Source organism: Rhipicephalus sanguineus, chromosome 5 (assembly GCF_013339695.2).
Source record: "Rhipicephalus sanguineus isolate Rsan-2018 chromosome 5, BIME_Rsan_1.4, whole genome shotgun sequence".
NCBI lineage: Eukaryota > Metazoa > Arthropoda > Arachnida > Ixodida > Ixodidae > Rhipicephalus > Rhipicephalus sanguineus.
The window spans coordinates 145,134,168-145,146,808 of NC_051180.1; the positions used below are offsets into that span (position 1 = coordinate 145,134,168).

Sequence of the window (12,641 nt, forward strand, 5' to 3'; positions counted from 1 at the left end):
AGCTGCTGAGAGACACGGGCTCTCGGCTGGCTCATAGGCGGGAACCCAGCCCGGAAACCTGCAGGAACTGAATAATTCACTCACTCACACTTTTGGCGGCATTGGCGCAACGAAATTGCTTGAAACTTGACATCTTTTGTCTACGGCCCCCTCTGAGGCCAATGTACTTAGTTTTTACTGATTAGGAACTACATTAGACCTAGTAGACACCGTCAAAATCTATGACGTCACGGAGTTTAGTGCCAAAATTTCACGGTGGCAGCGCCACCCACACTTTCTTCTTTCGCGTTTTCTCGGTTACCAAGCGTCTTGTCGCGGCAAGACTGGTGATTTTGTAATTGTGAGAGAGTGATTCACTAGTATGCGAAAAGTCGTTTTTCTTTTTATTGTCCCTTTAAGTACATATAAGGATTTCTACGCAGACACTCAATGAGAAAACTGTGCGTCCGGCTGCCTCTCACGTAAGAGGAGGGGCTCGGCCCCCCCTAGGCAGGTGAACTGTGGCACTGCAGCACCCATTTGACAAGCGCTGGGGCTGACGTTTCTGGCAGCTAGGAGTGCCTTGTGCGGGTAAGTTCTGTCGCTCCAATTTTCCGAATAATTATATAATCGCGATTATTCGGTTGTTATGGCGCGAGCAAAACACGAAAACAGGTACCGTAATACCGCTGAATGCATTTCCTCGAGACACTGCACACGTTGGGTCACCACCCTGTTCGACTAAGCTTCTTGGCTCAGCACACTGTTTCACGAGGCACCTGAGCGCCAAGCTACCTGCTCATCAGTGGCGTAGCCAGGGAGTGGCACACCGATCCCCCCTCCCCTCTCCGAAATTTTTTTTCCATGGCATACAGAGCACAAAATGACACTCGATCACATCTGCCTGCCCGGCCCCCACTTCAGATCAAAGAGGTGCACCCCCCCCCCCTCCCGCCGAAAAAGCTGGCGAAGCTTGCACGAAGCCGCGCAAGGCTTGACACAGCGAAACTGGACGATTCGGAAGACTAATATGGTCGCTTATAGGTTGTTTCTAGGCCTTAGCTAGGTGATGAGGGCTCTTTCTAGGTTGCTTCTTGGTCGTTGCTAGGCTTTAGCTAGGTGATGTTAGGTCGTTTCTACGTTGATTCTAAGCGCAAACCACAGACAGGCACTGTCACGACACGGATGTCCAAACTCCAGAGACAAAAAGTCGCGCTGAAACCAAGCATTCGCAGCTCTCATAGATCTACCGGCATGCCGTCGTTAGCATAGGCTTTCCATCGCTTCGGGGTCCTCCCGCAGCCACCGTTGCCTTTCTCGTTTCCTAGTACTGGGCTAACTGTTGTCTCCTTCCATTCTAGTGGACCAGTGGCGAGTAGTGGGATTTACCCAATTTCTGTAGCCCATACCCGTTTATGATGACGATAGTTTCTCGCAACCGCCATTGCCTTTCCCGTTCCCTAGCGTTGGAACTGGTCGCATTTACCAGTTGGTGATACATGCCCGTACTGTTCTGTTCCGGTGATGCAAGCAGATGTATACCACCTTATATGGACATGCCAAGGATTACAGTCGGAACGCTCCCGTCATCTCCTGCAAGCTGGTCTTCGCTACTGTGACACAAACAGTTATGACCGATGGATACATGACAACACATTCCACAAGACACTTCTTCACTTCATACACAACACCGGCCTAACGGCGCACATTTAACACAAATATACACAACAAATATTATGCCTTAAGGGCAAGTCTATGTCGTAAATAAAAATTGGCCGCGTATCTGCGTGCTTCGCTGCAAATGTCGTCTAAAGACGATAGAAGAGGCGCTGCGTGAGATATGAACGCCATCTGGCAATACGTCGGGAAACGTGAATGCTGTGTTGCGGGCTGGTAGTCCCGGCGCAGCAGCAGGCGAAGACCGGCGGTGACCAACGCGACCGGCGGGGACGCCAGCCATCCCGAACACGCGGTTTGGCGCGAAGCGCCGAAGCAGAAGAAACGTCCGCACTCAACGAGTACTCTCCACATACTCTTTTATATTCACGTCGCCTGGGTAAAGCAGGAATGCCAGAGCGGCGCCCCATGGCATTCGTACAGTGCAATACTGAACCGAAACCGAAACACAACAATGAGCTCGTGCAGAGGGCACGGAGGAAGCCAAGTTTCGGCGCAGTCGCATTTTCAGCGCAGCTTAAGAAACTAGGGTCTCTAGAATTACGTATCTATGTATTTTCTATTAAAGGAACACACCACCTAATACTTACCTAGTGATGTTGCGCCTCCGATATGCGTAATGTTTGCTTTTTGATCAACAATGTACACAAGTATGAACCTAGTCAGCCGTTCACGATGGCTGGCCCTTGGGCAAGTGGTTCAACTTTGGCCGAGTGGCTGAATCGAGGGACGTGCCGACAAACAGAAAGACAGAAAGACAGACCAAAATTTCTGCGTTTAAGTTCCCCAAGAAAGACTATCGTCTTTAATATCGTCTTTAAAGAAAAACTAACTGTTGCCTCTGATAGGCCACACAAATTTCTGCGGCACATACCCGTTTGTTGGGCTAACTGTTGTCTTCTTCATTTTTAGTGGACCAGTGGTGAGTAGTGGGATTTATCCAATTCCTGTGGCACATACCTGATAGGCCACACAGGATAGGCCGCACAAATTACGGCTGCCTTGAACAGCTTCGCTGTTAAAGATTTCTGCATATGCCCCTGCTGTTCATAAATTAGTGAATGTTCACCGTGGTCACTTTACGTTACCAGTCAATTTTCACTTTAGTTCAATTCACTTTTCAATTTAGTTGTGCATCTGGTGTAATACCAAGAACACGCGCATTTTGCCTACTTTTTTGTGTAAGGCTGAAAATAATGGACACGGCGGCACGGTCGTGAAAACGATGGCTTACGCACCTTTGAACATGCAGGTTAGTGAAAAGAAATATGGTATTCTTAGCGATTACGTTTGTCTTTTCGTGCTGCCGTGTCCACATACCATTGTGAAATGTATTGGCGAACGTTTTTCTTTGGCGGAGTTTTGTTGTCAATATCGGGAGATGTTGAAAAAAAATCCCGGGCCTACACAAGCGGAAATCATTAGAGAACTTCTTGAAACACAACGTAATCTTGAGTAAACATTCAGAGGTTCAGAAAAAACAGCCCTTGCTGAAGCAAGCTTAGTTCAAATGAATATCAGACTATGGACCATTGAAGAAAGTTTGAACAGAAATGTCGCGTACCACGCAAGAGTGACCGACTGATTCTGTGTGTGCAGTGTCATGTGCTATCTTTCTATCTTTCTCTCTCTCTTTCCTCTCCATCTTTAAATCTCCCCCACCCTGTCCCCATGTGTAGGGAAGCAAAGCGGTTGTCCTAGACTGGTTAACCTCCCTGCCTTTCCTTCTCTATTATTTCTTCTCTCTCTTGAAGGAATTTGAAGCTATGAAAAAGAGACTAACCAACGTTGAGGGTAGTCTGAATGAAAGAAACAAGAATATAGATTCGCTCAACCGGAAAATTGATGAATTAAAAAATAAATCCAGGCAATATAACCTAATAATAAGACGTATTAGAGAAGAGGGACTTGAAACTGGTGACATTTTGATGAAAAATCTGAATTACGATTTATTTAGCGGCGTCCTCAAACTTAAAATTAATTCAATTGAAAGAATACATCGCCTAGGTCAAAAGACTGGAGGTAGAGACCGTCCCTTAATCCTCAGGTTAGCTGACTTCCGAGATAAAACTAAAACTTTGAGTCACTGTTCTATCCTTAAGGGAACGAACATAAGCGTCAGCGAGGATTATTTGAAGAGCCTTGTTGAAATAAGGAAATGCCTATGGACGTCCTCGCAGGAGGAACGGTCAAAAGGAGCAATGGTTAAGCTTCTTCACGACAAAATCAAAGTCAATAATGTCCTATACGCTTGGAACGAAAACACCAAAGAGCGCTACGAGTGTCAAGCTCGTCAACAGAATAATTCTGCTTGAATTTTGGAAAGGGACTGTTTTCAAGATATTGAATGTGAGTGCTAGAGGCATCTTAATTAAGCTCGAGGATGTCGAAGCGCTAATTTTAGAACATGAACCGGACATTATGATGATTACGGAGACATGGCTTCATAAAGATATATTAGATAGTGAGATAACTCCCAAATCTTATGTTATAGCTAGGAAAGACCGGAATCATAGAGGTGGGGGGGGGTTACAATGCTAAGTCGTGACAATATTGAGTTTACTGTACTTTCTGCTCCTTATGACATTGAGCCAGTGTGGATTAGGGCTGTTTTTCAGAATCGCGTCGTCCATATAGGTGGTATATATAGGCCCCCAAGTTCACCCGTCCAAGTTCTTTCTAGTCTCCAGTGCTTCATAGATCGCAATATGCAACATGTAGTATAGTTTTGGGTGACTTCAACCTATCTAGAATAAACTGGAACGACTACTCTCCTGGAGCAACAGAAATTTCAAAGTTTGAACAGCTCCTTGGACTTGTTCTTTGTTTTGGTTTAAGCCAGGTGGTGAGCGACTATACAAGGGTCTGTTCTTGTTCCTCGACCTTGTTCCTCGATCTGTTCCTCGACCTTGTTCTTGTGTCTAATCAATTGCTGCCTTTTCTACTGGCCTGTGAGACTAGCGAGGGTATCCCTGATCATAAACTTATAGTGCTGTCTTTAAGTCTTTCGCCCACTGTTGTCAACCATTCACCAAAATATGTTTTACACTTTGCTAGAGCTGATGATGCTGGAGTTCTGGAATTGTTAGAGGGCTGCTATGAGCGTTTCTGTGAGTACTGTAAGCTTAACCAGAACCCAGATTATCTCTGGGGATACTATTCTAAGTTGGTCATGTCTTGTATAGAACACTATACCAAAGCATCTTAATAAAACCAGTAATAGAAGCCCTTGGATAACAAGATAAATAATACACTTAAACAGACAATTAAAACGGAAACGTAAGAATCATAAAAATAATCGTAGTGCTCAGAATCAATCAGTCATTCGACGTCTTGGTAAGGATATTAAAGTACTTGTGAAGGAATCCAAACAAAGGTTCTTCGGCATCACAGTCCCAAAATTTTTAAGGGAGGCCCCGGATAAGTTTTGGAGATATGTTAATCCATCAATGAAAGCTCGCTCATTGACTCAGTCTACGGGGGGTCCTACCGCTGAGTTTTAATGAATACTTTGCATCAGTGTTTACAGACGATAACGGCATTTTGCCGGTCAATGAATCATTAGACAGGCCACCTATGACTGACGTCGAAATTTCTGAACAAGATGTCTTTAACATTTTGCTAATTTGAACATAAAGAAAAGCCTTGAGCCCGATGGCATCCCTAATGAGTTTCTGTACCGATGCGCTGAATGGAATTCGAAATACCTCGCATTAATTTTTAGGTCTTCACTTCCCTGTGGTTCCTTACCCAAGGAGTGGGAGAAAGCTAAAGTTATTCCCATTTCTAAAAGCGGCAGTGCTGACAATGTAGCAAACTATCGGCCTGTTTCAATTACTAGCACTTGTTCAGCTGCTTGAACATATAGATTCGAAACATCTATTAGGCTATATAAATGAACACAACTTATGTCCAACTGCCAACGTGGTTTTCGACAAGGCTTCTCTACAACATCCCAGCTCATCGAATTAGTCCATGATCTTTCGAAAACAACTATATCTTGTGCACAAACGGATATGATTTTTATGGACTTCACGAAAGTTTTTGACCACGCGTCTCACGGTAAATTACTAAGAAAATTGATGTTACGTTCCAAAATCCTACCATTACAAACTGGTTCTCATGTTATTTTCATTCTCGTGAGCAATATGTTGAAATTGGTGGTACTAAGTCTCCAGTTTCAGTTGTAAAGTCGGGAGTACCCCAAGGTAGTGTTCTGGGACCACTTCTGTTCCTTTTATTTATAAATGATCTCCCGAATTAAATAGACTTTTTTATCAGGCTCTTCGCAGACGATTGCATCATATACAGAAATATAGACACAGTGAGTGATCAGGTAAAATTGCATGAAAATTTACAGAAAATAAAAAAATGGTGTGAAGAATGGCAAATGGTGCTAAACCCCCTAAAAACTGTAGTTATGACAGTCTTCAGAAAGAAAAATTATTTTAACTATACGTATTATATTATTAATCATGAACCTAAAAGAGTTGAGCAACATAAGTACCTTGGTTTGATTTTTACAAGTGATCTTCGCTGGAATCATCACATAGATTATATGTGTGCAAAGGTCAACAAGTCTCCCTGGTGTCTCAGCCGCCCTTTGCCGTTTGCAACACAAGAAACAAAATGTTTAGCCAACAAAACGCTTATTAGACCAATCATAGAATATGCTAAAATTGTCTGGGATCCTTTCTCTGTTACAAACATCTCGAAAATTAAAAAATTGAGCGTCTAGCAGTCCGGTTCATATTCAGTAAATATCGGTGGACCGATTCACCATCTCAACTGTGTGCAGTAGCAGAGCTACCCACGATTCAGGCTCGAATAAATGCGAAGGACTTAGATATCTTTAGCTGATTATTAATCAAAATGTTCATATAAGGTATGCTGACTATTTTGATATTATTCGCAGCGAAACTTCTAGACATCGCCATTCAATGTTCGTTCGTGCTCCTGCTGTTTACACTGATTGTTATAAGTCTAGCTTCTTCCCAATAGCTATCAAAGAATGGAATTCTTTGACCGAAGAAGCCATTTCATGCGCATCCGCAGGTTTATTCTTAAAACACATAGCTCATATTCTCATTTGTAGCTAACAAAGCTTTATTTGTCTGCACGTGATCAAGTGCATTTAATTTTATTACCTGGTTGCCTTTTTGGTGTACTCCATTTTGTCCCTTTATATGTAATTTCTGATTGTACCTGTTAATTATTTTCTGATTTTAGAATGATTGTTATGTTTTTATGTATTGTTTTCCACTCATGTAATAGCCCTGTGTAAGGGCTGACAGTATCTGTAAATAAATAAATAAATAAATAAATAAATAAATAAATAAATAAATAAATAAATAAAATAGAGCGTTGTCATGCCAGAGGTTCTCAATGCACTGGGTAAATTTGTTCTGCGTTGCAGCTAGGCTTGTCTGCTTTGAGGTCATATATATTTAAACCTTTACACCCCGACTTATTTTTGAAGAATCATTTCCAACATGGCAATTTTCTTACGGCTTGATTGGATCGACACATTAAATAGATGCCCTAAATACACTCGGAATAATATATTCATTTTTATAACGTTCATAAGAATTTGCTCAATTATAGAGAGAGTTGGCTTCACTACACTGGTCGTCCCAAGTAACTTTTGTGGTCTGTGAGAGTATGCGACCCTGACTTTCGCACAGAGCTGGCGCACTAATACACACGCACGCAGACACACACACCCACACACTCACACACACACACGAACACACACGCACGCACGCACACACACTCGAGCTTTTTGCGCGAGACAGTTTGTTGTCCAAACGATGAATATGCCTCTTTCTGCAACTCATGTTTTTTTTTCGCATATTGTTACAGTGCAGTTTATCAAAGAATGACTTCGGGCCTTGCTTTACGGACATCTGCTTAACGCCATTTAAAAGATAATGTACTAGAGCTCCATATTTTACAGATTTGTACGCCGGAATCGTCCACATGACATCAATCAAAATGTTGTCATCCTGTTGGTAGTTGCAGCACTTGGATAATCGGAGGATAATTGCGGTCTGAAGAATTTTAATCAATTTACTGGTTCACCTGTGTAAACCGTAATTCCTTCGCTCACTGTGATCATACTAGACCCAATAAAGTACGGAAGCACACTGCTCGGTCTAGCAAGCACCACGGAACGCAAGATCGGATCTTTCGATCCCTCAGTAATATCAAATGGGAACCAAGTTCACAGATATACAGATGTTTCCCGACGTATTGCCAGATGGCGTCCATATCTCACACAGCGCCTCTTCTATCGTCTTTACACGACATTTGCAGCGAAGCACGCAGATACGCGGCCAATTTTTTAACCTGCAAGTAAATCTAAGTGTACACCTGTGTCACTGTGTGTGTGTGTGTGTGTGTGTGTGTGTGTGTGTGTGTGTGTGTGTGTGTGTGTGTGTGTGTGTGTGTGTGTGTGTGTGTGTGTGTGTGTGTGTGTGTGTGTGTGTGTGTGTGTGTGTGTGTGTGTGTGTGTGTGTGTGCGCGCGCGCGCGCGCGTGTGCTCCCCCTATTTCTCTCTACCTCTAACTTTCCACATTCCCTTCCCCCAGTTTAGTGTAGCACACCAGCTTTTCTAGACTGGTTAACATCCCTGCCTTTACTCTCTCCTGTTCCTTCCTTCTTATTAGCTGTTTTTATAAGACAGTTAAAATTATCATGACGCACGTTCCTGGCGAAGAGTATGATTGACGAGTACATGGACATTATTGTTGCAGTATGTGCATTACTACTTCGGATGAGACAGCAGGAGATCTCGTTGAAACATTGCACCTCTACTTCGACCGGAAAACATCGCCGGAATTACTGGGAATCATTTCGTGTCTGCATGATTTTCGGTACAAAAATCAGGAACCACTGCTCCCATTTTTATTGCGATAGCAATTATATGGACACTCTCGACGGGCTTTTGCCGTCGGCGTCGCCGTCATGTTTGTCCCAACTGATAACATACCGCGCGCATGGTATGTTCTACGATGCGCGGGGGAAGCGCGCGAACGGGGGCGACGAACGCGGCTGAAGCAGAGATCAAACGATCCGGCCCATTTCCGTCGCTCGGGGGGCGCATACAGTAACATCCCCCCGCGTGTTAGACCTGCCATCGAACGCTACTCAAGCAGAGAGAAAATGCCTCGCCCGTCTAGAACGAGCATGAAGGAACGCGGAAGGGGAGAGGGGGTCGCTCGAGAAGCAACTGTCAACTTCGATTCTAAAGGCGTAGTCACGATCACTGGCGTGCGCGCTATCTCAGTAGGCATCAGCGCACGGCTCGTATACCCTTTGACGTGCTGCGCTCAACGCCAAGAGACTGCGAAAAGCGCAATTCTCCCTGGAGCGGCCGTATTCTCTTACACCACCGTTTTGTAGAGTTACGCGAGAGTGGGCCCAAAAGAGTTATCTGCCAGCCTTAATTCTTATACCATTACAATTTGTTGCCATCGCATTCATTATTTCGGCCTTGCGGTGGAACTGATTTTCTTTATCATTCACATAAATGAAACTTCGGAAAGTATGAACGTCTTTTTCTGTGCCTTCGACTGCCGTTTAAGCTGGGCACATTGTTTTGGTAAGCTGTAATTAAGATGTATATATTCATAACGTTCATTCGCTTCAGGAAATCTAACCGACGCTGTATACAGAACAACAGCAGTTTTTTGTATGAGCACTATTGCGGGCACGTAAACGTCATTGTTAATTTTTCTCAGCGTCATTTTACAGCAATACTTCCAAAAACCACGATGCCGCAAATCAACTGTCCGCATCCACATGCGACAGGATGCAGCTTCCTGGCTCAAACAAAAACAGTTTTATTCAGTTTGGTTGAGGTCCAAGGAAAGCGTTTCTAAGTTTCAAACTGTGTTTGAACAGCACATTTGGATATGGCCACGAACAATGGGATATGGCGGTCATGGCGCTATACCAATTTCTCGTTCTTTTCTCTGTGAAGGGGTATAGCGCTGGTCAGTTTAAAAATGACAGCACCAATATGCTGCTTACTCCACTAAAATGCGTAACTCATGCCGCTAACATCCGAAAAAAAAAGGCAGAAAAAGGTCGGCATGACAACCAACAAAGTACTCTTTCAACTATACCAAAAAAACTATAAATTAAAACGCGGAGGAAACTGACCAAGAAACGTGTCTCAGAAGGCTAATGCATCGCTGCAATCTCTAGATGTGAAAATACGCAGGATCGCAATATTCACAACAATAAGCTTTACAAAAGATGGGATCATTCAAGCCATTGCTCCTAAAGCTCTACAGCACAACTGATATGATAGCAAGTCCGTGCACTCCAGAGCTACAGCAGCTACACCTATGCTGTAAGCTATTGGCGACAGGTGTACGTGTCTGATGTGACGGGGCACTGCAGTTGGCGCCGGCCTCTGTAGGACTAAAAGTAAAGAAAGAACACCGCTTTGTTTGCAGGACAGATAAGCGGCGCGCACTGCAGATAAACGACGCCCTAAAAAAGGAGAACAGCAAGCGCTGGTCTTTCACATAGCGTGACTAGATAAGCAAATTTCTGTTGAAAATTAAACATGGAGCAATATCAGGGCAGCGCAACCTTGGCAGTGATTTCCACGCACGACTGCCTTTACAGTAAATTCGCTCGCGACAACGTTAAGACAACCAAACGGTGATTAGAACACAATACGATAAAATAAAGATAAATGGGAGCGTAATGGGTTTGCATTTGCGGGTTGTCTAAGATGATTGCGCTTGAACAAACCTTCTTAGAGCAGTAAATCGTGGTGTAATGACATGCGCCCGCACGCATAACGTTAAAATTCTTGCACTACGGACGTTGTGAGTCACCGGCAGTCGATGATGGAAGCTTCTTGACGCAGTGTGTCCTGTCACAGTCTAGCACTCGCGCTGCACGCACGAAATACACTGACGCAATGGAACGTCACACTCCCTTCCTCGATGAGGCATGTCCGCTGAACTCTGCCAGCAACTACACTTGGTAACGACGCGCTTTAAGTCTTGTCAGCGTGGAGAATTGTTGTTGACGACGTCCACGTTTATCACGACCATCCCCTTTGTAAGAGGGTCCGGCACGGGTACGGAACAGTGTTCGGGAATGGGTACCGGTGCTCCGCCCCGGCTCTGCTTCAAATGAGCCTCTAGCGCCTTCTTGGACCACTTGCCCAACGCCTCACTGGCAAGACGGTCCCATTCGAGGCACGAGAAAGATGGCACCACCAAGTGTCCGCAGTTGAAGCACTGCTTGCGCACCACCTTGGGCACACCCAGCCTGCCCAGGTCGAAGAACACCTCGACGCCATCGTCCGTCCAGCGGTGGTCACAGCGGCGACAGTGCATCTGAGCACGGCCCACGGCCGAGGCCAGCTTGGCCCTCGCCGAGAGACTGTTCCGAGACCATCGAACCCTCTGGTAGGCCTTGACGCTGCTGTCAGCGCCTACGGCCCCTCCGTTGCAGACGCCGTTGGCTCCCGCTCCGAGCAGGGAGCTGGACGCGGCGATGGACTTGTGGACCGAATCCTTCACTGCTTTGGACACAGCGGGCTTGGGAGGCGTTGTGGTCCCTCTCTTTTCGCCCTGGGGAAGCGAGCCGTTGGCCGTAGTAACGCTGTGCTGGTCGACGCCGCTCGTCGAGCTTCCGGAGGCACCCATGGGCAGCGCACTCCTACTCCGAAGTCTCGGCGCCTTTTGCACTGCGGGGTGTATACCCTCCACCGCCGTGGACGCGAAGTGAGTGCCGTAGAGCACGTCGAGACCGCAGCGTGTTGCTCGGCTGGCGAGGCCGCGAGCTATCGGTGACCGTCGCCCTCTCGCATATCAGACTCTCGCGTAGCGATAAGGCGCCGCTGGTAATATATAGCGGAGAGATCTTCCTGTCTGTGCTCAGTGTACACTCTGGGACTCCACGAGCAAATGTGAAAGATCAGAATACTTATGCGGCTTGTTTAAGCAGACTGCGGTACACTTGGCGCGGCGGACCTACATGTACACATTACAGTGACGTCTCCCCACACCCCCTGCCCATCTCTCTCTCTCTCTCTTTCTTTTTTTTTGTCGCATTACAAGTGTTGTGTCTATGAGTCTGTAGACATAACATACTGAAGGCTTGCGGCAAATGCATGTACAGCTGCGTGTGCGCAGCCGCTCGCCACAGGAAATGGATGTTTTCAGCCTCCCCATGCTGGCGTTGCGTGAGCCGCTTCGTGGCCGTTGAGCGCAGTAAAGAGAGGATATCTGTAAATACCCAGCAGCCCCGTCTATTCCTTTGTGGTCTGACTTGTTACGCGGCGTAACGCCGTGAAGCCAGCCACCCAAGGGCGTAACACCTAGACTCACCGAAACACAAATTCCACGAAAGTAAAGTTGAACGTAAGGTGGCAGGAGAGTATCCAGAATTTTTCTTTTCCGTAGGGGGTTCAGTTACCCCACGCCCTTGCATGCATGTTCGTGCGTGCGTTTGTATGTGTGAGTGTATACGTACATACACATCCGAAACCGAAAAATATCAGGGGATGGGGGGCGGGGAAGGTAGGGCATCCCCCCAGCCCTCACCTGGCTACGCCAGTGTAAAGTGGGGACAGCTGGGCGATTTGGCGAGTAGCATTATAGCATTATTAAGCAACCCCAGGGACGCAGACAGAAAAGAATCGGCGAGGTGTAAGATGCATTATTGTTCATATCTTGCGTAAGTGCCATTGATTTGCCCTGCGCATCGAAGTGATGAAATTATACTCGCCTCTTGCTTCTCTTCTTCATACGCGTACAGTCGATCAAATTGGCTTTCCATATCCCTTCCTTTCTGATAAGCGTCTCTTTGATGATCGTAGCCTGCGAAGGTACCTGACCTTCATTCGCTAATCGGCGGCGTTGGCGATAAATAAAGCATAGCAACACGCCGACGGGGTATCGACTGATAACGGCATCTGATGCGCGCGGACGGTGGTACTGCGAAACCACTCG

General features: G+C 45.8%; 1 protein-coding gene across 1 annotated transcript; it reads right to left on the reverse strand.

The window, feature by feature from the left end:
- Positions 1-9,492: 9,492 nt before the first annotated feature.
- Positions 9,493-11,634, reverse strand: LOC119394304 (uncharacterized). The gene has a single exon (XM_037661594.2). The coding sequence runs from the start codon at positions 11,331-11,333 to the stop codon at positions 10,686-10,688; it is 648 nt and encodes a 215-aa protein (XP_037517522.1). The 5' UTR covers positions 11,334-11,634; the 3' UTR covers positions 9,493-10,685.
- Between the last annotated feature and the right edge of the window lie 1,007 nt (positions 11,635-12,641).